We start from the raw sequence: 24947 nt of genomic DNA, 5'->3' as shown, positions 1-24947 counted from the left end.
AGGCATCTGGCAGGTCCTGAATGCACTTCCCGTCCCTCCTGCAGATGTGGGAGTAAAGGGACGATTCTGGAAAATTCCTCCTGTCACCCCATGGAGGCCCAAGAACCACCCAGAACCAGGGGTGAGGGTCTAGCCTGCCCCCGACGGCTGTGTGTCCTCAGTGAGTCATGGCCCTTACTGACCCTCCATTTGCAAAAAGGTGACAGAAGCCCCTGCTTGATGAGGGCAGCCAAGTCCCAGGCCCGGCTGGGGAAGGGGCCTGCAGAGGCAGGGTGGGGACCATGGTTCAAGCCCACCCCCAGCACTGCGCCCAGGGCTCCTGCGCCCAGTCCCTGGCCTTCTCCCCAGCAGTCAGTGTGAGGGGCTCGGGGAGGGGCATGGGTTCTGGGGAGGGGCCAGGTGGCTCTGACACCAGGGGCTGTCTCTCAGGGGAGGAGGAAAGGGGTGTCTGCCTTCCAGCTCCCCTGTCCACAAGGAGGGTGTGGCAGACTGCCTTCCTCAGACTTCCGCCTGACCACATGGATTCTTATCCTTGGCTCTAGAAGGTCTCGAGGAAATGCCCGAACACACAGATAAGCTCAGGTCTAAGCAGCCCACCACTTGGCTCTCTTCACGCCTGGTGGAGAGGCCGGCAGGTCCCAGGGGAGGGCAGCAGCCATTGGTTAAAGGACAGTAGCCACCATGTCAATATCCAGGCACACAGTTCTGGAAACTTGCTAGGGTCACCAGGCAAGTCACCATGGGGTCCCTATTGGGAGGAACCCAACCCAGGACTCCTGAACCATCATGCCAGGACACTGTATGTTCTGGCCCAACAGCTGCCCTCCCTGAGGGCAGACATTATTACAAGGGCCCAGAAATGTGTCGGGCACTGGTCTGGCTGGGCTGACCACCTGGAGCTCAGACCAGGCTGCACGAGCAGTCCCTATGGGAGCAGGGCCCTTGGGGTCTCCTGATATCCATTCCTGACAGGTCCAGATTGGCGCTTGGGCCCTAAGATGCTTCTAGAATGTTCCGGAACTAAACTACCCTAAACCTGCTCTATCCCAGCTGCTGTGATTCTGTAATGCCCATGAGGAAGGGAAGACAGAGATCATCACCCATTTTAAAGATACAGAAACTGAGGCCCCACATGGAGAAATGATTGGCCCAACCCCCGTGGCTCCAGTCACGCCCAGGGCCCTCTCAGGCTGCACAGCTTCAAGCCCTAAGCCCCCTTTGCACTTGGAGACCGCTAAGGGCTGGACTGGACATGGAGCACAAGAGGGCCAGGCTTCTGCTGCAGAGACAAGGCCCTGGGGCAGCCAAGCCCTCAGATGGGGCAGCAGCTGCCCTACTCTGGATATTGGGCTGTGCCTGGGCTCTCTCCAGCTGACTCAGCTGGGTCATGTGCTCATGGGGTCTGGCCAGGCCCAACTGGCCCCTGGTCCTGCCCACTGGCCTCCAGCTCCCTCCAGGCAGCTCCTTGCCCCGCCCCTATAGCCAGGAGTCAGCGGCCTGGACTCCTCCCTCCCCACTTCCTCTGGGCCAGACCACGCCCTTCCCCTCATCCAGTTCTAGGAAGCCCAGCCTCAGCAGCTGGGGGATACGGGCACATCCGTGCTCCTTGCTGCAGGCCTGACCCCAACGTGTCCCACCAAGGCTGCCAACCCATCCTGGCGGGGACCAGAGGATGGGGATAGGGTCAGTCTACAGGGGATGGAGCTCAGAGGCACTGCACCCAGGCGGTGGGGGATCCTGGGCCCTGCCTCCTCTCAGATCCGTCTGCCTGGCAGACCCCAGCCAGCACCAGCTTGGACCTTGCTAACCGGCCTGCTTTCACCTGCCCCGGTCCCGCCCCTAGCACACTCCCCCTAGCTCTCTGAGATGTTCCCACCACGCTCCCATTGACCCAGGTTCTGGCAGAACCCCCAGGTCCAGCCCTTTCCCCGGGGGCTTTGGAGGGTCGCCTGTGTGACGATGGCCCTGTGACCTCGAGCCTCCCCACCTGCAGCCCGGGGGTCCTCCTCGTCTCCACCCTTAGGTCAGACAGCAGCGAGACCACCCACAGCAGATGCTCCTAGAACGGCAGTGGGGTGACTGTCCCACCATCATCAGTCAGGTCTGGACAGCAGGGCCAAGGGACTACTTAAGTCTTGTGCCCACTGACCCCTCCAGCACCTGGCACCCCAACCCCGCCCAGACACCAAGCACAGAGTCACTGAGGTGTGGTTCCAGCTGGCTGACCCTGGAGGGACACAAAACCTGACTGGGGCGAAGGTGCCAGACAGTGGGAACAGAAGGCCACCTCATCTGTGGGTCACCCCTTTGGTGGAACATAATGAAGCCAGCAAAACTAAGAGCCTGCGAGGGCTTTAGGGGCCTGGCTGTGCCCTTGTGATGCGGAGCCCAGCGGAGGGAGCGGAGGCAGAGTGGATCGGGGTTTGGCCACAACACAGTAGAGAACTTCTCCGTTAATGGAAATCACCTGTTGTTAGCTGCTGTCCAGTTGGCTCCCGGCTATTGGTGGTCGCATGTGTTACAGGGCAGAAGTGCTCCATAGGGTTTTCTAGGTTGTAAGAGCCCTGGTGGCACAATGGCTGAGCAGTTGGCTGCTAAGCAAAAGGTCAGAACCCAGTTAGCAGCTCAGCGGGAGAAAAGACCTGGCAACCTGCTCCTGTGTTGTGGACTGAACTGTGTCCCCCAAAAATGTGTTTCAACTTGGCTAGGCCATGATCCCCAGTGTTGTGTGACTGCCCACCATTTTGTCATCTGATGTGATTTTCCTATGTGCTCTAAAAGCTTTTTTTTTTTCTAAAAGCTACCTCTATGTTAATGAGGCAGGGTTACAGGCAGTTATGTTAATGAGGCAGGTCTCAATCTACAAGATTAGGCTGTATCTTGAGTCAATCTGTCTTGAGATATTAAAGACAGAAGTGAGCAGAAAGACAGGGAAACTTCATGCCACCAAAAATGAAGAATGAAGAAGTACGTCCTTTGGACCCAGGGTCCCTGCACTGAGAAGCTCCTAGACCAGGGGAAGACTGATGACAAGAACCTTCTTCCAGAGCCAACAGAGACAAAGCCTTCCCCTGGAGGTGGCACCCTGAATTCGGACTTCTAGCCTCCTAGACCGAGAGAGAATAAATTTCTTTCTTAAAGCCACTCACTTGTGGTATTTCTGTTATAGCAGCAGCACTAGGTGACTAAGACATCCTGTAAAGACTACAGCCTAGAAAACCTCCTGGGGCAGCTCTACAGGAGGTCACTATGAGTCAGAATCGACTTGATGATACCCAACAACAATGATCTTTACGGAAGCAGTTTGTCAGGCCTTTATTCTGCAGTGCTGCCAGGTGGGTTTAAACCACCAACCTCTCAGTTAGCAACCAAGAGCAAATCGCTTGGGCCACCCAGGTTGCTGGAAGCCATCTAGAAGGTGCCAAAACACTAGCAGTGGCAAACCTCAGGTGACGGACTCTCTTTCTTCAACAAAGAAAGACTTGACTTAACAACTTTGCAAATTTCCATCAATGCGCTGATCGTGATCACAGCCTCTGTGGCCCACCGGGTGCCAGGCTAATAATGGGCTTGGTCTCCATGGGCCCACTAACCCCTTATGAGCACGAGGGCTGGGTGCCGACCTGACCCCAACATAGAGATCAAGGCAGGGGCTACCAGGGACCTTCATGGTTCAAAGTCCCATAAGCAGCCGGGCATAGCCACAGAGGTAGATGGTCCAACGTCAGGGACACGCCTCCACATTATACTACCTCTTGTTGTTGTTGTTAGGTGCCGTCGAGTTGGTTCTGACTCATAGCGACCCCATTCACAACAGAACGAAACACTGGCCGGTCCTGCGCCATCCTTACAATTGTTGTTATGCTTGAGCTCGTTGTTGCAGCCACTGTATCAATCCACCTTGTTGAGGGTCTTCCTCTTTTCCACCGACCTGTGGCATAGTGGTTAAGTGCTACGGCTGCTAACCAAAGGATCAGCAGTTCGAATCCACCAGGCGCTCCTTGAAACTCTGTGGAGCAGTTCTACTCTGTCCTATAGGGTTGCTATGAGTTGGAATCGACTCGACAGCACTGGGTTTGGTTTTGGTTTTTGGTGCTTTGCCAAGCATGATGTCCTTCTCCAAGGACTGATCCCTCCTGACAACATGTCCAAAGTAATTAAGACGCAGTCTCGCCATCCTTGTTTCTAAGGAACGTTCTGGTTGTACTTCTTCCAAGACAGATATTTCCGTTCTTCTCACAGCCCACGGTATATTCAATATTCTTCGCCAACACCACAATTCAACGGCATCAACTTTTTTTCGGTCTTCCTTATTCATTGTCCGGCTTTCACATGCATGTGATGCGACTAAAAACACCATGGCTTGGGTCAGGCGCACCTTAGACTTCAAGGTGACATCTTTGCTCTTCAACTTTAAAGAGGTCCTTTGCAGCAGATTTACCCAGTGCAATGTGTCTTTTGATTTCTTGACTGCTGCTTCCATGGCTGTTGATTGCAGATCCAAGTAAAATGAAATCCTTGTCAACCTCAATCTTTTCTCCATTTATCATGATGTTGCTCATTGGTCCAGTTGTGAGGATTTTTGTTTTCTTTATGTTGAGGTGCAATCCATACTGAAGGCTGTGGTCTTTGATCTTCGTTAGTAAGTGCTTCAAGTCCTCTTCACTTTCAGCAAGCAAGGTTGTGTCATCTGCATAATGCAGGTTGTTAACGAGTCTTCCTCCAATCCTGATGCCCCGTTCTTCTTCATACAGTCCAGCTTCTCGGATTATTTGCTCAACGTACAAATTGAATAGGTGTGGTGAAAGGGGGATGATTTTTATAACAGAAAACATAAGCACCCTTTAAAACCCTACATATTTGCACCTCAACGTTCACAGCAGCACTGCTCACAAGAGCCAAAAGGTGGAAACCAGCCAAGTGTCCATCGACCGATGAATGGGTCAATGCAACGTGGCCCATCCATTCCACAGAATATTACTGAGCCATAGAGAGAAATGAAGCCCTGATCCACACTATGGCATGGATAAACCTTGAACACATGGTGCTGGGTGAAAGAAGCCAGACGTGAAAGGACAGATATTGTACCATTCCACTTCTCTGAGACGTCTAAAAGGGGCAAGTCACAGAGACAGAAGTTCATTACTGGTTACCAGGGGCAAGGGGAAGGGACACATGGGAGGTACTGATGAAGAAGCACTGAGTTTTGTCAAGGGTGATGAAAATATCTGGACACATACAGATCGCGGTGATGGCTGCCCAATAAGCCGAATGTAACTGTCACGGATTGAATTGTGTTCCCAAAAATATGTGACAACTTGGTTGGGCCATGATTCCCAGTATCGTGTGGTTGTCCTTCATTTTGTGATTGTAATTTTATGTTAAAGAGGATTAGGGTGGGATGTAACACCTTTATAAGGTCACATCCCTGATCCAGTGTAAAGGGAGTTTCCCTGGAGTGTGGCCTGCACCACCTATTATCTTACAAGAGATAAAAGGAAATGGAATGGAGCTGAGAGACATGGGAACCTCATACCACCAAGAAAGTAGTGCTGGGAGCCAAGTGCATCCTCTGGACCCGAGGTTCCTGCGGTGAGATGGTCCCAGACCAAGGGAAGGCTGATGACAAGGACCTTCCTCCAGAGCTGACAGAGAGAGAAAGCCTTTCCCTGGAGCTGACGCCCTGAGTTTGGACTCCTAGCCTACCGGACTGCGAGAGAATAAATTTCTCTTTGTTAAAGCCGTCCACTTTCGGTATCTCTGTTATAGCAGCACTAGATGACTGACAGGGTGACTAATATCACTGAACTGTACACATAAAGACGGTAAAACAGCAAATTTTGTTATATGTATTTTACCACAATAAAAAAAAATCATAACGAGTCATTAAAAAAAATCCCACAGACCCTCCTAAGTGGTGGGTATGGTGATATCATGACCAGGCCAGTGCATCCACCTGCAGGAACAGAGGTCACCCCCAGGCCACGGCCTTGGGGTTCGTGTGGCCATAGTCCCTGAGGCATAGCCGAGTTACCCCTCAGCCCTTTGAGGCCACTCCTGTGCCCTGTCCCCAGCTGCCCTCGCTCATCAGAGCCAGCAGGAGCCGCTAAGGGTCTCTTCCGGGAGAAGCACATAGACACTCCCACCTCTGAGCCCCCCAGGCTCCAAAGCCCCCATGGCTGCCCTGGGTGGGCCATGTCCCCAGCTCCAGCCAGCCTGTGCTCCTGAGCGTACCCAGGAGACAGAGGACAGGGGGACGTCAAACTTCATTCCCCTGCCCCAGGGGACACTGAGGGGCCTGGCTCAGGCCTCAACAGCTTGTCTGAGGGGCATGGACCCAGGACAGTGCCTCTGCCTTGAGCCACAAGTCCTGCAACCCCTGGCAACCCCATTCCCGGAGGCCACACCCTCCAGAGCCACCAAGGCTGAGAAGTCTTTGCGGGGGACAGGTGAGAAAGCATGGTTTGTTCTCCAGTCATAGACCTAAATCTGGGTCTGTTCCCTGACACCGGATCACGTTATGTGGTGACAAACCTGAGACAGACGCAGCCCTGGGCTCCTGTGAGCAGAGGTGGTGGCTGGAAATGAGTCCGACGTGGCAGGGCAACAAGGCTGTCCTCGGGCAACATCGTGACCCCTGGCTGTGGGCTGTGTTGTGGGGTGAGGATCAGAGGGCCCCCAGCGGGGCTGGGTCCTGATGGCCAGCCACCCCCTGGTCTGCCCAGCCTTCGGGGAATCGGGTCTGCAAGTGTGCTCCCCATAGCCACCCTGAGAGACCACCCTGTCTCCCAAGATATCTGTAGCCCCACCTGACCCCTGTATAGATGGCCAGTCGGGTCTGGAAGCTTCTCCAGGCCCATTCGGTCCTAATGCTTCTTCCCTTGGTTTCCAGGAAGGCCAGTCCCACTTAGTAGGCGGCCCTTGATGGGCAGTCCCCAGGAACGCTCAAACTTATGCTCAGGTGCTGGTTAATCTGGTGGGTGGGGAGAGGACCCCCATGTCCTGAGACCCCTGGCTGCCTGCGCCGAGACACTGAGGGTGAGCCCAGGGTTTACCCAGAGGTGAGAGGAGAGCAGCAAGCTGACCCCAGTGGCTGCTGACCTTAGCAGGCGGCTGGGTAGGTGGGGGCTTCACAGGTTCCGAGTGCTTTCTGAAGAGAACTAACTAGTCTTCCCAAAGAGGGAGTGCACTGGGTTCTCGGGGCAGCCGTAACAAATGCCACAGGGTGGGTGGCCTAAACCAACAGAGATGTGTTCTCTGTCAGTCCTGGAGGCTGAAAAGTCAGGGTGCCAGCAGGGCTGGCTCCTTCTGACGGGTCTAGGGAAGGATCCTTCCTGGCCTCTCCCAGCTTCTGATGTTTCTGGTGATCCTTGGTTCCCTGGCTTATAGCAGCACCATTCCAACCTCTGCCTCCTTTGTCACACGGCCGTCTTCATGGTTGAATCTCCCTCTCCTTTCTCTTATAAGGGCGCCAGTCACTGGATTTAGGGTCCACCCTACCTGGTGGCACAGTGGTTAAGAGCTAGGCTGCTAACCAAAATATCGGCAGTTCAAACCCACCAGCTACTCCTTGGAAACCCTATGGGGCAGTTCTACTCTGTCCTATAGAGTCGCTATGACTCGGAATCAACTTGACCGCAACATGTTCGGGTTTTTTTTTTTTTTTCCAACCTAGGGGGCTCACCTTCCAGCACCACATTGGACGGTGCTCTGTTGTGATCCACAGGGGTTTCAGTGGCTGGTTTTCAGGGGCAGATCACCAGGTCCTTCTTCCTAGTCTGTCTCAGCCTGGAAGCTCTGCTGAAACCTGTCCACCGTGGGTGACCCCGCTGGTATTTGAAATACTGGTGGCAGAGCTTCCAGCATCACGGCAACACGCAAGCCACCGCAGTAGGACACACTGACAGACAAATGATAGAATACTGGATTTACATCCCCCAAAACAAGATGAAGAGTTTTTAAAAAGGGAAACGAGCGAGTGAGAAGGTGACAGCCAGCTAGAAAAGAGACTTCAGGCAGGTGAGGACCAGACGGTAAGGCCCATGATAAAAAGGTTACCTAAAAATAATAAAGTGATTAAGACTCTGCTGTGACCGCAATGATCCTTAGGAACAAGGATGGCGAGACTTAGACCCCTTACTTTGGACACACTGTCAGGGAAGACCAATCGCTAGAAAAGGACGTCATGTTTGGTGAAGTAGGAACAAGGAAAACCCTCCATGAGATGGACTGGCATGACGGCCGCCAACAACGGACTGAAACACACCAACAATCATGAGGACGGTGCAGGACGAGGCCAGCGTTTTGCTCTGTTGTACGTGGGCTGGCCGTGAGTCAGAGCCAACTCAGCGCCACCTGACTACAATTAAGATTCAGATTTAGCTGGTAAAAAATAAGTGGGCAGAGAAGCCACTGGCCATTGGTGAGGGTCCCCAAGGTCCAAGCAGCTTGGGAAGCCAGCCCCGGCCCAGCCTCCCCACCTGGGTCCCACCTAGCCTGCCCTCCCTACCTGGGCCGCAGCAGCACCATCCTGTCCCACGGCAGAGCCATCAGGTGTCAAAGTCACCTGCCCTCCAGCCTTGCATCTTTGCAATGGTCCCTGTAGGTGCTCCACTGTGCAACCCATGCGCCCCACCATCCCAGGTGCTTCCCAGGTGTCTCCGTTTGGCCATAGCTCCCATGCAGGTCAACATCAGGAAGAGAGCCCTTCGTGGGAGGGAGTGGGAGTGGGAGGAGCCGGAAGAAAAGGTGAGCGGCCCCTCCTTCCTCCGCCCTCCAGGGCAGGCTGAGGGTCACACTGCCACCAGCCACTTGATGTGACCTGTGGAAAGCAGGCACCCATCCAGGGTGCGAGGACTGGGCAGGCTGAAAAACGCTGACTTGCCTGCTGCTTAGATACCACTAAGGCCAGAAACACGGGAGAGGCTCAGGAGCCAGGAGGGTCACCCTCTCTGTGGCCACCTCCTCCAAGCGCCTGACCTGTTGGGTCCCAGTGGGAGGATGCAATCATGGCAGCCTGGGGCAGGTGAGCACTCCAGGAGCACAGGCAGCAATGACTGCCTCTCTTGTCAATGCCACCTCCCCACGCCCTCACCTCTAACAGGACCAGGCTCCTCAGGCCCCCACCCCTGAAAAGCAGCGAGGAGCCACAGCAAACCAACCTGCTCCAGAGCCTGGAGGAGGAGCTGGCAGCATGACCTGCCTCTTAGTGTTTTAAGGGCTCTTTCTAAAGAGTGTTTCTGGTTCCCAGGTAAACACTCCTGATGCAATTGCAGCCATTCTCTGCCCAGGTTCTCTTCCCGGGAGCCTGGGATCGGGCTGACAGCCTCGTGGCCCAGGGGGAGGGTCCCAGGAGCCCCTCAAGGAGGAGGAGATAGCAAAGCCGGACAGGCGGGCATGTCCAACATGCCCAGGCTGGGCCTGCCACTTTTGCAGGATGTAGGGAGCCTCAGGAAACAGATGCACTGCTAACCCCGTTCATGTTTCAGGGCAATCTAGAGCCAGGGGGCCATGAACCCAGTCCAGGGCCCAGAAGGTGTGGGGGCCACTAGAGCACATTGGACAAATGCTTGACCCGGGGGGCATGACACACTCTTCCTATGTTCCCTCGACCAACTGGCTGGGGCCCAGCAGGCTCCTGGGTCTCTGGAGGCCTCAACGTTCTCATCTGTAAAACGGGGCAGCATCCCACGCCCAGGGTTGCTGGGAGGCTGAATGTGACCATGTGCACTCAGGTTCCAGCACCTGTGACCTCCTCTAAGCACCCCTACCTTTTCGGGGCCGTGCGTCTGGTCCAGGCCTTCCCTTCTCCTCCCACCAGTGCTGTCGTTGGGCAGACAAAGCCCACCATAACCTGCCTCTCCGGAGTCCCAGCAAGCACTCAGCCACTGCTGCCCTTTCCTGGGCCAGAGCTGGGAGTGGGAGGAGCCGGAACAAAAGGTGAGAGGCCCCTCCTTCCTCTGTCCTCCGGAGCAGACTGAGGGTCACGCTGCCACCAGCCACCAGATGTGACCTGTGGAAAGCGGGCACCCATCTAGTGGGTGCAAGGGCTGGGCAGACTACAACACCAACCTGCCTGCTGCTGGAATATCACTCCATCCCCTTACCTGTCAGGCACGCCCAGACCGACCCAACCCTGTTCCCCACAACACGCAGGGGCTGGTGGCTCACCTTCTGCCCCACTTCCCGGACGCCAGAAAGAGCTAGCTCTCATGCCTCCCTCTCCCCACACCCCACTGAATACCTCTTAAGTCCCAAAGAGAAAGCAGTGACTCCACAGAGAAGGGCCAGGGCTTCGAACCGGTTTGTTCTGGTCTGGATTCCTGCCGAGAATTTGTGTTTCCACCCCAGATATACAGAATCAGAATCTACATTTTAACAAGATCTCCAGGTGATTTTTACGTATAATAAATTTTGAGAACCACTTCTCTGATTGGTCCCTAAAGAGCAGCATTAGTGTTAAGAATTGAAATTGGGTCCCGCCAAAATGTGCATCAACTTGGCTGGGCCACGATTCCCAGTATTGTGTGGTTGTCCACCATTTTCCGATCTGATGTGATTTTCCTATGTGCTGTAAATCCTACCTTTATGACGTTAATGAAGCAGGATTAGAGGCAGTTATGTTAATGAGGCAAGACACAGTCTATAGGACTGGAGTGTATCTTGAGTCAATCTCTTTTGAGATATAAAAGGGAGAAGCGAGCAGAGAAACAGATGGACCAAGAATACCACCAAGAATGAAGAACCAGGAGGGAAGCGCGTCCTTTGGACCCAGGGTTCCTGTGCTGAGAAGCTCCTAGCCCAGAGGAAGATTGATGACAAGGACCAGTTCTAAGCCCTGTAGGACCCATGATAGGCAGAAGCCAGCTTGTCCTGAGAAGGGGTCTCAGTTGACATGGTAACACTAAGGTGGCCTCACAGCACCATCCTTGGGTCTTTGTGTCCCAGCCTCGGTGCTCAGGCTCTCAGCCTCCCGTCCACTCCTTCCGCTCCTGGACAGGGATGACGGCTGCAGCCCCTTCTCTGCCAATGGAGCCAAACGTGGAATATGCCCATCCCCCATGTTTCCCAAAATGTGGGCAGACACCCAGGTGATGCCAGGTGGCACTGGTGCACCAAACATCACCTGGATACAGTGAGAAAGTCACTTTCTCTTCAGTTCTCTCTGAAGCCTCCAGGTCATACCAAGGGATTCGAGGCTGGGTCTTCATCAGGGCTCTGTGCTCGCTAACCTCTGTTTACCAGAAATCAGGGGGCGGTGGAGGAAAGCCTGCGGCCGACACAGTGAGCTCAGGAACGTGGGCACTGCGCCGCGTTCGCCATGTGCGATTTTACACATGCCTCCCCCGCGGTGCAGTGAATTGGTTTTTTCTTTTTTTTTTTTGAATTGTGCTTTAGGTGAAAGTTTATAGCTCAAGTTAATCTCTCACATAAAAATTTATACACATGTTGTTATGTGACCTTAGTTGCAATCCCTAAAATGTTACAGCACACTGCCCCTTACCACCCCAGGTTTCCCGTGTCCATCCAACCAGCTCCTGTCCCTTCCTGCCTTCTCATCTCACCTCTAGACAGGAGCTGCCCATTTAGTCTCGTGTATCTACTTGAACCAAGAAGCACACTCTTCACCACTATTATTTTATGTCTTATGTTGTTGTTATTGTTGTTAGGTGCCGTCAAGTAGGTTCCGACTCATAGCCACCCTATGCACAACAGAACGAAACACTGCCCGGTCCTGCGCCATCCTTACAATCGTTGTTATGCTTGAGCTCATTGTTGCAGCCGCTGTGTCAATCCACCTCGTTGAGGGTCTTCCTCTTTTCTGCTGACCCTGTACTCTGCCAAGCATGATGTCCTTCTCCAGGGACTGATCCCTCCTGACAACATGTCCAAAGTATGTACGATGCAGTCTTGCCATCCTTGCCTCTAAGGAGCATTCTGGCCGCACTTCTTCGAAGACAGATTTGTCCGTTCTTTTGGCAGTCCATGGTATATTCAATATTCTTCGCCAACACCACAATTCAAAGGCGTCAACTCTTCTTCGGTCTTCCTTATTCATTGTCCAGCTTTCACATGCATATGATGCGATTGAAAATACCATGGCTTGGGTCAGGCACACCTTAGTCTTCAAGGTGGTATCTTTGCTCTCCAACATTTTGAAGAGGTCCTTGGCAGCAGATTTGCCCAGTGCAATGCGTCTTTTGATTTCTTGACTGCTGCTTCCATGGCTGTTGATTGTGGATCCAAGTAAAATGAAATCCTTGACAACTGCTTATAGTCCAGTGTAATCTTTGTCCGAAGAGTTGGCTTTGGGAATGGTTTTAGTTCTGGGTTAACAGAGAGTCTGGGGGCTGTGTTTTCTCGGCTTCCTCTAGCCTCAGTCAGACTGTGAGCTGCTTTGATATGGCCCTTCTAGTCATGGTCTTATAACTCCCACGAAATGAGTGGGTGGGACTATGTAAATAACGTGCCTGTGCCTCAAGGAGATTCATCAGTTTTTCCATGCCGCTAGGCTTAAAAATAGCCAATCCTAGAGGTTGAGCGGGGATCTCACTACCATCAAGAAGAGCCAAAAGCAGAGCTTGTCCTTTGGACCCAGGTTCCTGTGCTGAGAACCTCCTAGGCCCAGGAGAGAGTTATAACCCTGGAGGTGGTAGTGGTGTGAGACAGCAGCCGCAGGGGACCTGCAGGCTAGGGTTGCCACCCATGGAGCAAGACAGCTGAGCACCTTCAGGCAGGAGGCTTCCTGGCAGAGTGGGTGCCTCCCGGTACTAATCTGAGGAGCTAAAGAAAGACCTACAACATTTGCCTGAGGAGGGCAGAGGTCAGGCCCTGAGCTGGGCCCAGTGGCAGCAGCAAACAGGCTGTCCTTATTGAAGAACTATATCTTCAGTTGTTCCTGATCCTGAATTGTAACCTGTTACCTCCCTAACGAACCCCAAAACTGTGAGTAAGGTCTGTGAGTTCTGTGAGGCCACTGCAAGGAATTACTGAACCCAGCGGAGAAGGAGAGAGGCCTATGGCAGGGACGGCTAGTATCGGAATTGGTAAAAAGGTTGGAGAGAGGAGATACGTCTGTCCTCCACCTTATGGGGAGGGATCAGCCTTGGGCCGACACTGACTCTGCTCCCCGTTGTGAAGTTAGACAAGGAGGCCTGACATCACCATTTTTATACTCCTGTTTATTACAGGCAAGTTCCATTTCCTCATTGCAGCAGTATTTAACTTTTCTTGTACAAATAAATGTAGGTAAAAATAAGTGAGTTGATTTAAAGGACCACCCTTTAAAATAACAGGCCAGGTGGTATGTGGCTACATCAAAACAAACAAAGGTGGTCTGAAAATGCTGGAAGCTGCTCAGAACACAGGTCCCTTCCTTGCCGGGAGGCCCCTGAGCTTCTTTCAGCTGATGGGGGGACCAGGCCTCTTAGTTTTCATGGGTTCCCCTTCCTACGGTCTCACCCATAGCTGCAATGTGGGCCTGTGAGCTTTCTTTAAGAAACCCTTTTATTATAAAATACCATCCCCATCTGTCAGTTTGTCACACTGTGGTGACTGGTGTGTGGTTGTGATGCTGGAAGCTATGCCACTGGTACGTCAAATACCAGCAGGGTCACACATGGTGGACGGGTTTCAGCAGAGCTTCCAGACTGAGAGAGACTAGGAAGAAAGGCCTGGTGACCGACTTCTGAAAATCAGCCAGTGAGAACCTTATGGATGACAACAGAACACGGTCGAATACAGTGCTGGAAGATGAGCCCCCCAGGTTGGAAGGCACTCAGAATATACACTGACCATAACAGTGGACTCAAGCACACCAACGATTGTGAAGAAGGCACAGGACCGGGCAGCATTTCCTTCTGTTGGGCGTGGGGTCGCCGTGAGCAGGAGCTGACTTGATGGCAACTAACTACAAAAATAACATTATAAACTTCACACACAGAAAACCACACAAATGTCTGGCTTAATCAACTATTATACACAAACGCTCTGTATCCACCACTTGGGTCAAAAAACAAGCTGTCCAGCCCCCCGAAGCCCCTCTGTGCGCCCTGTGCTGTCCCCCGAGACTAAGCCCCTCCTGGTTTCCCGGGAGCCTCACTTCTTTGTGTGTCTTCATGGTTTCATCACCCTCGGCGCATCCCTGGGGTCCACTGCCGAAAACTTCTGTCTTTTGCGTCTCTTTAAAGTTATAGCTTCCTCAGTTTGTTTCCTTTCCTGACAACGTACCTGTGGAAAACACCGGGCATCTGCCCCACGGGGCCTGTGTGGGCGGCTGTCTCAGGGCCACGGGAGCGCGTCAAAGCCTTGGTCCACGCCTGAAAACGTCACTGAGCTCAAACGGAGAGGATGCCTGCGTCAGCCAGGGCGGTCTCGGGCTCAAGTGGGCACCCACAGAAGTCGGCCGTTGTCAATGACCCCAGGGACTTAAACACACACACTTCAGCGGACCTTACATGAGTGAGACAGACTGACTGTTTATACTGGGAATTAATAGACAATGAATTCTAGGACGGTTTTGATTTGACAGAATCATTTACTGAAGACTTCATTAAATTTTAAAAATAAACCCAATTCAGCTACAAATTCTATTTATTTAAAAATTACAATTCTTGATTTGTTGGAAAAAAAAAAAAGAAAGAAAGAAGGAAGCACACCAGTCCCTAGTGGATTTTGAATGGGCCTGGTTCTTTCTTTACAAATCAAGAATTTTAATTCTTTTAAATAAAAAGTATTTATAGCTGAATTGGGTTTATTAGTTTTAATCCAGTCTTCAGTAAATAACAAAATTATTTTTTAAAATAGAAAGTATTTATAGCTGAATTGGTTATTTTTTTAATTTAATAAGGTTTTTGGAAACAGTTTTGTTATTTCCTAAAGACTTTATTAAATTAAAAAATAAACAAACCCAATTCAGCCATAAATACTTTTTATTTAAAAATGAAAATCCTCCATATGTAAAAAAAGGAAAGCGAGCAGCACACCGATCCCTAGGGACTTTGAAGGCGCCTGCAGAAAGCCATTGGGACCATGCCCCTCAGTCGCCAAATGAAAGGCCACGAAATACCTGCTCTGCAGCCCGGCTCACTGCAGCCCGGCTCACTGCTGGGCTCACTGCTCGGACAAGTCTCAGGGCCTCCTTTACATTCTCGTCTCTCTAGGTTTGCACACATTCCTAAATTCTTATTCATCTGGTTTCCTAGGCAACAGAGGACTAGAAACGGAAACAAGTTTTGGGTTGTGTTTTTTAAAATTTTATTGTGGTGAAATACATCTAACAAAACATTTTAACCATTTCCACATGTACAATTCATTGACGCTGTGTCCACTGTGTGTACAGCCATTACCACTGTTCATTTCCAGATTTTTCCATCACCCTACAGAAATACTTCAACAGTCGCTCCCCCTCTGCTCCCCCCAGCCCCAGGTACCCCTAATACGCATCCGTGCATCCTAGATACTTCACCCCAGTGGGATCACACGGTCTCTGTCCTTTTGTGACTGACCTATCTCACTCAGCATTATGTGTTCGAGGCTCACGCACGTGGTGGGGTGCACCAGGACTTCATTTCCCTTTATGGCTGAGTTAACGCTCCATTGCTTGGATGGACCCCGATGTGTTTACCCATTCACCTGTTCATGGACACGGGCGTTGTTTTCACCTTTTGGCTACTGTGAATAGTGCCCCAGTGAACAGTGGTGTACAAGTACAAAACCAACAACAACAACGACAAAACCACCCCATCAAGTCTCATGGCGATCCCACGTATTACAGAGCAGAACTGCTCCACGGGGTTTTCTTGGCTGTAATCTTTACGAAAGTGGACTGCCAGGCCTTTCTTCTGTGGTGCCACTGGCAGGGTATGAACCGCCAGCCTTTTGGTTAGTAGCCAAGTGCAAACCTTTGCGCCACCCAGGGACTTCAAGTAAGAAACAAGTTTTTTTTTAAAAGGAAATGGTAACTGACAACCCCTTCAACAAGATGTTTTTAGAAAAGGAGCCTGGGGCCATAGAGTACAGAGACCAATAGTCCTGCAGAACGCAGCATCCCTCCAGGACATCAGGGTGTTCTGGCATAGCGCCACTGGGTGGGAAACCACATGGTGTGTCACATACTGGTGTGGGAGCTTTGGGCAGGTTTCTTAACCTCTCCAAGCCTCAGTGTCTCCATCTGTAAAATGGGAATAATAGCATTTACCATATTGGTTTGTTGTAGGCATTAAAGGAGAGAGAAGCCATTAAAATATCTCCAGTAAAATGTTAACTGTTATTGAAATGAATCATTGTAATGCTCCAAGTCAGGAGGAGAAGGGTTAACTTATTTCTAATGTGGAAGGAGGGGGCAAGGAGCTGGGTAACGCATTTTGGAAAGATTTCCACTGAACTTGGCAAATGCTTGGAAGGCCCTGATGCTTGGCTGGGTGAGCTGCCCCCGTGTGACAAAAGTAGAACTGCCCCATAGGGTTTCCTAGGTTGTTATCGTTATGAAAGCAGATTGCCAGGTCTTTCTCCCACAGAGCTGCTGGGTGGGTTTGAACCGCTGACCCTTCAGTGAGCAGACAAGCACCTAACAGCTGTGCCACCAGGGCTCCTGCCCGTGTCTGGGGAAGTCCACTACGGCGTGAAAAAGTGGGTCTCCAGAGCCCTGCATTCCCATGGGGTCGTCCTGCTCAGGCTAGACCCGGGTAGCACTGATGACGCCAGCACCCTGGCTGTGGCCAGGCCAGAGGTGTACGGCTCCGGGCTCAGGGCGTGGAGGTGATGAACAGCCACTGAGGACAGAACAGGGCGCACATCAGAGATAAACAGCATGTTCCCTGTGTGTTCGAGATTAAAAATAAACTGAAGAGCAGACGGTTTAGAAATAATGAACTCAGCGGGAGCACAGTCACTCGCCTGTACAGAGGCGTTCGTTAAACCAGTGTTTAAGAGCTGACCGCAAGCAGATGGGTGGGGAGCAAGCTGGCCAGGCTTGGAGTCCCAAGGGGCCAGCTCGGCCGCACCCAGGACTGTATGTACACTCAGCTGCTTGGAAGTCTTTTTCTGTTTGCTTGGTTTGGAGTCCTCGGCAGTGTTCTGGAGGGTGGAGGTTCCATCCAGTGAAGCCCGTATGAATTGAACTGGCCCTATTGAGGTTCACCCGGGGTCTCTCTCCTCTCCCTGAACTGCATAAGCACCATCTACAGTGTCAGCTGAGACCCGCCTCCTCCCCACGGGCGGTGGTCTCTATGGGCCCCCAGTGCCCAGCCCAAGGCTGGTACATGGTGGGCACAGAGCAGGGTCTTTGGATGGCGCCTGGCCCCAAAGAAGCCAGGGACTCTGAGAAGCTCCACAGTCCAGGGCAGGAGGGCAGACTTTGCGGGGGGATGGGGGGTCTGCCCTGGTGACGCAGTGGTTAAACACTCAGCTGCTAACCAAACGTTTGGCAGTTTGAATCCACCAGCTGCTCCTTGGAAACCCTATGGGGCAGTTCTACTCTGTCCTATAGAGTCACTATGAGTCGGAATCATCTTGATGGCAACAGGTTTTTTTGGTTTTCAGAACCCACCCACCTGGTGTCCCGGGCCTGCTGTGACAAACACCACATGTGGGCGGCTTGGAAGGACTGAAGTTTTTATTCTCACGGTTCTGGAGGCTGGGAGCCCGAGATGAGGGTGTTGGCAGGGCCGTGCTCTCTCTGGACACTCAGAGAAGATCTTTCTGCTCTTGGCTGGGCAATGCTTCTTCATGTGGCCGATGACCGTCTTCCTCCGTGCGTCTGTGTGTCTTCGCCTTTTACAAGGACACCACTCAGAGGCGATGAGGACCCACTCGCTCCAGTACGACCTCACGTTAACCTAACTGATAACGTCTGCAAAGGCTCTATTTCCGGTCACACGTATGGGGGGTTAGGACTTCAGTGTATTTTTGGAGGGACACCAGGCAACCCGTAACACCATTGCACACAGTTGCCTGTGCACAGACAGATGAGGCGTGTTAACACAAACCACCAACTCGTGCCAGGGTCCCCTTTCTCCAGCCACCTGGAGGGGCCACCTCAACCAGAGGGGAGCCTCATGATGGGGAAGCCAGAATGCTATCCAACCCCTAGATGGGATGTAGGATGCAGGACCGAGAGGAGGGTGGTGTGGCGGCAGGAATGACCGGTGGCCAGAGTATGAGGACTGGGCACTCACCGGCCCTACACACGCCCGGATGACTTGAGTAACAGACTTCCCAGCAGCTCTGCAGCCAGAGCTCAGAGCGACCAAGTCCAAGCCCCAGAAGGATGGCTGAGGTTCTGTTCATGCGTTTGTTTGCTCGCCGAGTCAACCTCACAGGGAGCGAGCCTCTGCAGTTCCACCCGTAGCCCTGGCATCTGAAAGGTTCCCGAGTGGACAAAAAAGAGTCAAGATTCAAGCAAGTGGAATCTGAAAACATTTTCACGCGTTCCTGGTTCCAAAAGGCTCTAATCAAATCAAAATCTTATTCTACGTCAACACCTGGTCCTTGTTGCTGTTAGGTGCCCCCGAGGCAGCTCTGAGTCATGGCAACCCCACGTAAAACAACGAAGCGTTGCCTGGTCCTGCGCCACGCTCACCCACATCCACAGTCTTTGCTAAGTTTGAGCCCATTGTTGCAGTTTGGTCCCTACAGGGAGGGAAAAGAGAATCCCGGTGTGGGAACTGGGAAGTGGTGGGTAGTCCGCCACTGGACGTCCCACACAACAAAGCTCTCCAGACGGGCGTGTCAGCACCAAGCAACCACTTGGAAGGAGGTGACATCTTCCTGGCTACACCCAGTGTTATGGATTGAACTGTGTCCCCCCAAAACATGTGCTGGCATCCTAGGCCCTATGCCTGTGGATGTGATCCCCTTTGGGAATGGACTTTCTTTGTCATGTTAATGAGGCCATAATCAGCACAGAGCAAACCCTAAACCTCCTCACTGCTGAGTTACAAAAAGAGCAGATGTGAACTCTGGGAAGTGCTGGTAGTCCCCAACTTGCAACGTATTCGAGTTACGACAAATGGCTCCTCACATCATTAGTGATACGTATTACATACAATGTTACAGCGTGTGATTTGCGATGTTATCATTCGCAGACGCTCACTCGCCGCCGATATTCAGAGATCCGGTTTACAAAGGTATTGATAACAAAAGGTAGTGACGATGAGAACTTTCTAATTCAAAAAGAAAGACCAGGCTTGCTGGTCTGACAGAGACTGGAGAAACCCTGAGAGTATGGCCCCCAGACACCCTTTCAGCTCAGTAATGAAGTCACTTCTGAGGTTCACCTTCAGCCAGAGATTGAACAGGCCCATAAAACTAAACGAGACTAAAGGGGCGCACCAGCCCAGGGGCAAGGACAAGAAGGCAGGAGGGGACAGGAACGCTGGTAAAAGGGAACCTAAGTTTGAGAAGGCAGAGTATTGACATGTCGTGGAGTTGTTAACCAATGTCACAAAACAATATGTGTACTGTTTATTGAGAAACTAGTTTGTTCTGTAAACCTTCATCTAAAGTACAATTAAATAAAAACATTAAAATGCTCCTGACCAAGCAGTAAAAATTAATAACAATGAAAACTAAAAAAAAAGGAAAAGAGGTATTGACTTGGGTCAGGACTGACTTCCGACAAAGTCGTCGGAATGGAACCCTGTTTTAAACTGGGGACAACCTGTTCAGCAAAGCCTGTGAGAGCCAAAACCTGATGCAACAGCCTTGTTTCTCCAGGTCTTGCAAGTATTCTGCCTTTGACAGGGTGCAGTCTTACCACTTTTCTACTGCTCGTTTCAGTGGAAAATATTTGAGTTTTCCTTTCTGACAGGTCTCTACCTTACACAGGTACTGGCTTTTGCAGGTTTTACTGTACTAGGTCCCTGGGTGGCATAAACTGTCTGCCACAGACTACTAACATACAGATTAGTGGCTGGAACCCACCCAGGGACGCTGCAGAAGACAGGCCTGGTGAACCGCTTCCGTAAAGATTACAGCGAATAAAACCCTACGCAGCAGTTCTACTCTGTAACACATGGGGTCACCATGAGTCAGAATCGAGCCAATGGCAACAGGTTTTTTTTTTTTTTTTTGACACAGAAGTGTGTGCACAAATCAGGGAAGACAGATGCCATGTGACGACTGTCTATAAGCCAAGGAGCCAAGGAGCCAGGGCTACCAACAAGGGGGCAGTGAGCATGGCTGACACACCGATGTGGACTCTGAGCCTCCAGAACCATGGGAAGATAATGTTTGTTCTTTAAAGCCACCCACTTGTGGGGTCTGTAGTACGGCAGCGCTAGGATACTGACCCCCAGAAACCTTCAGATACGGGGCTTCTCCCCTCGCCAGGCTGATGGGTCACCTCCTGGCTGGGTGAGGGTAGATGTGCCCAGTGGGCCCTGAGCCCCCAGGTAGCTGGTGCACCAGCCAGCTCATCAACAGTGCTTTGGGCCCACACCCCAGGAGCCTAGACAGCCAGACACACAGCCCCTCAGGCAGCAAGTGTCACACCACGAGTTTTGCTTCTACCTGACCCACGTGCCTGGATGTGTGGGACAGCCTGGGCCAGGCCCCACAAGCCACTGTGGGCACCCCATCTCTGCCAGGGCATCTGCACCCACCATTCCTAGCTCTGTGCAGAGCCTGCAGTGCTGCCGGCCAGTCCTCACCCCTCCTGGACTCTGCTGGTCTCAGGTCCAAGCCTATTCTTTCTATTCTTTGCTCTTAAGGAACAAAACCTGAGGGTCAATGAGAGACCCCCGGGGCCCTGGCAAACATCTTTGTATTGTGTGCCCCTTGGAAGCCCCTGTTCTACCGACGGCCTCTGCTGAAGGCACGGAGGGCAGACAGAGGGAGAATTCTCCTTTGAATGCCAAGGGATCTTCCTGGACAAGACACGGTGGTGAGGCCCCCGAGACCAAGAGTTAGTGGGCTTAGTAAGAAAGTTCACCCTGACCCCAGACAGCACTGTGGCTCCTGTCCACCCTTGCTGAGGCTGGCTGTGGTTCCCAGGAAGCTTGTGGTCCTGGGGGGGCCTGGGGCCAGGAAAGACCCTACTCCCGTTCACGGAAGCTGTGTTACTTCCAGTGACTGGGCTCTGTCCCCTGTCGTTCAAGGGGAAAGGACGAGGCCTCTCCCATGAGAACCTGTTTCCGCTCTGCAGAGGGTTGGCCACACCCAGCAGGGCTGCTGCTGGGCCCACCCTGTCATCCTGGAACCCCACTCCCCGGCAAATTCCCCAGAGAGGCTCCACGAATGTGCCCATGGAGACAGGAACACAAAACACGATCCAGGGAGGCGGAAACAACTGGAATGTCCACCAGCAGAAGAATGGAAACAAACTCTGATTTATTTATACAAAGCAGGGAAATGAATGAGGACCAGTGAAACAACACGCATGAAAAGAAGTCACAAAAGGCTGCGTGCAACTGTTTTTGTGATCTTTCTGTAACTGCTGCTGTCAGCTGCTGTTATGTTGGCCCCTGACTCACGGCGACCCTATGAACAAAAACACAAAATGCTGCCCAGTCCCGCCTCATTCCCACAACTGGTTGCAGGTCAGGTTGTTGTGATCCATGGGACTTTTATTAGCTGATTTGCAGATGTAGGTCGCCAGGCCTTTCTTCCTAGTCTTAATCTGGAAGCTCTACTGGAACCTGCTCAGCATCATAGCAGCCCACAAGCCTCCACGGATAGACGGGTGGTGGCTGCACATGAAGGGAGTGCGCTGGCCGGGAATCGAACCCGGGTCTCCTGCATAGCTACTCTACCTTCAAGAATAAGTTGCACAATCTCTTCCAACATCCCTTTTGGCCTTTTCTTTCTTTCCTATCTTTTTAATGACCTTCTCCTTTCTTTATGTATGATGTCCTTGATGTCATCCCACAACTCGTCTGGTCTTCGGTTATGAAGTGTTCAACGCATCAAATCTATTTTTGAGATGGTCTCTAAATTCAGGCAAGATATACTCAAGGTCATACTTTGGCTCTCGTGGACTTGTTTTAATTTTCTTCAACTTCAACCTGAACTTGCATATGAGCAACTGATGGTGTGTTCTGCAGTTAGCCCCCGGCCTTGTCCTGACTGATGATATTGACCTTCTCCATCGTCTCTTTCCACAGATGTAGTCGACTTGATTTCTGTGTGTTCCACCCAGCAAGGTCCACATGCATAGTCACCATTTACGTTGTTGAAAAAAGGTATTTGCAATGAATAAATCATTGGTCTGGCAAAATTCTACCGTGCTATTTCCAGCGTCATTTCTACCACTAAGGCCGTTATTTCCCGACTACCGATCCTTGTTTCCAACTTCCGCATTCCAATCACCAGTAATTATCAATGCACCTTGACTGCATGCTTGATCAATTTCAGACTGCGGAAATTGGTAAAAATCTTCAATTTCTTCATCTTTGGCCTCAGTGGTTGGTGCATGAATTAGAATAGTAGTCATATTAACTGGTCTTCCTTGTAGGCATAAGGATATTATCCTATCACTGACAGCACTGTATTTCAGGATAGCTCTTGAAATGCTCTTTCTGACGATGAATGCAACACCGTTCCTCTTCGAGATGTCATTCCCGGCATAGTAGACCATATGATTGTCCAATTCAAAATGGCCAATAACAAGGATGCCCTTTATCACCACTCTTACTCAACATCGTGCGGGAGGTCCTAGCCAGAGCAATTAGGCTAGATAAAGAAATAAAGGGCGTCCAAATTGGCGAAGAAGTAAAAGTATCTGTATTTGCAGATGACATAATCTTATATACAGAAAACCCTAAAGAATCCTCAAGAAAATTATTGGAACTAATAGAAGAGTTCAGCAGAGTATAAGGATACAAGATAAACATACAAAAGTCAGTTGGATTCCTCTACGCCAACAAAAAGAACATCGAAGAGAAAATCACCAAATCAATACCATTTACAATAGCCCCTAAGAAGATAAAATACTTAGTAATAAATCTTACCAGAGATGTAAAAGACCTATACAAAGAAAACTACAAGACACTACTGCAAGAAACCAAGAGAGGTCTACATAAGTGGGAAAACACACCACGCTCATAGGTAGGAAGACTCAACACTGCAAAAATTTCTATTCTATCCAAAGCAATCTATACATACAATGCATTCCTGATCCAAATACCAATGACATTTTTTAATGAGATGGAGAAACAAATCACCAACTTAATTTGTGGAAGGGAAAGAGGCCGCAGATAAGTAAAGCATTACTGAAAAAGAACAAAGTGGGAGGCCTCACTCTACGTGATTTCAGGACTTATTATACCACCACAGTAGTCAAAACATTCTGGTACTAGTACAACAACAAATACATAGACAAATGGGACAGGATTGAGAATCCAGACATAAATCCATCCACATATGAGCAGCTGATATTTGACAAAGGCCTAAAGTTTGTTAAATGCGGAAAAGACAGTCTCTTTAACAAATGGTGCTGGCATAACTGGATATCCATCTGCAAAAAAATGAAACAAGATCCATACCTCACTCCATTCACAAAAACGAGCTCAAAATGGATCAAAGACCTAAATATAAAATCTAAAACGATAAAGATCATGGAAGAAAAAATAAGGACAGTGCTAGGAGCTCTAATACGTGGCATAAACAGTATACAAAACATTACTAACAATGCACAAACACCAGAAAAGAAACTAGATAACTGGGAGCTCCCAAAAATCAAACACTACGCTCATCCAAAAACTTCACCAAAAGAGTAAAAGGATTGCCTATAGATTGGAAAAAAAGTTTTTAGCTATGATATTTCTGATCAGCATCTGATCTCTAAAATCTACATGATACTGTAAAAAATCAACTACAAAAAGACAACCCAATTAAAAAAGGGGCAAAGGATATGAACAGACACTTCACTGAAGAAGACATTCAGGCGGCTAACAGATACCTGAGGAAATGCTCACGATCATTAGCCATTAGAGAAATGCAAAACAAAACTACAATGAGAGTCCATCTCACTCCAACAAGGTGCCATTGATCCAAAAAACACAAAATAATAAATGTTGGAGAGGTTGTAGAGGGACTGGAACACTTACACACTGCTGGTGGGAACGTAAAATGGTACAACCACTTTGGAAATCGATTTGGCACTTCCTTAAAAAGCTAGAAATGGAACTACCTTATGATACAGCAACCCCACTCCTTGGAATATATCCTAGAGAAATAAGAGCCTTCACACGAACAGATATATGCACACCCATGTTCACTGAGGCACTGTTTACATTACCAAAAAGATGGAAGCAACCAAGGAGCCCATCAGTGGATGAATGGATAAACAAATTATGGTATAGTCACACAATGGAATACTACACATCGATAAAGAACAACGATGGATCCCTGAAACACCTCATAACATGGAGGAATCTGGAAGTCATTATACTGAGTGAAATTAGTCAGTTGCAAAAGGACAAATATTGTGCAAGACCACTACTATAAGGACTCTAGAAAAAGTTTAAACACAGAAGAAAACATTCTCTGATGGTTAGGAGGGTGAGGAGGGAGGGAGAGGGGTATTCACTAACTAGATAGTAGACAAGAATTATTTTAGGTGAAGGGAAGGACGACACACAACACAGAGAAAGTCAGCACAGCTGGACTAAACCAAAAGCAAAGAAGTTTTCTGAATACAACCAAACACTTCGAAGGCCAGAGTAGCAGAGACAGGGGTCTGGGGACCAAGGTTTCTAGGGACACGTAGATCAACTGGCATAACAAAATGTATTAAGAAAACGTTCTGCATTCCACCCTGGTGGGAGGTGTCTGGGGTCTTAAACGCTAGCAAGTGGCCATCTAAGATGCTTCAATTGGTCTCAACCTACCTGGCGCAAAGGAGAATGAAGAACCCCAAAGACATACGGTAAAGATGAGGCCAAGAGACAGAAAGGGCCACATAAACCAGAGACTCCATCAGCCTGAGACCGGAAGAACTAGATGGT

General features: G+C 50.6%; 1 protein-coding gene across 2 annotated transcripts in view; it reads right to left on the bottom strand.

Moving 5' to 3' along the window:
- Positions 1 to 24947, bottom strand: part of OSBPL5 (oxysterol binding protein like 5) — a 96953-nt gene that overhangs the window by 62545 nt on the left and 9461 nt on the right. Inside the window, exon 2 of one of the 2 annotated variants that reach the window (XM_049892800.1) lies at positions 7685 to 7900. The exons of the other annotated variant lie outside the window; for it this stretch is intronic. Coding sequence (XP_049748757.1) covers positions 7685 to 7699 — 15 coding nt within the window. The 5' untranslated portion in view covers positions 7700 to 7900. The remainder of the gene's footprint in view (positions 1 to 7684; positions 7901 to 24947) is intronic. 2 annotated transcript variants of the gene reach the window in all.

The sequence above is a fragment of the Elephas maximus genome, chromosome 7, assembly GCF_024166365.1.
Source record: "Elephas maximus indicus isolate mEleMax1 chromosome 7, mEleMax1 primary haplotype, whole genome shotgun sequence".
In the NCBI taxonomy this organism is placed as follows: Eukaryota; Metazoa; Chordata; class Mammalia; order Proboscidea; family Elephantidae; genus Elephas; species Elephas maximus.
The sequence above is the reverse complement of the archived record's forward strand: the minus strand, read 5'-3'. Positions and strand labels throughout refer to the sequence as shown.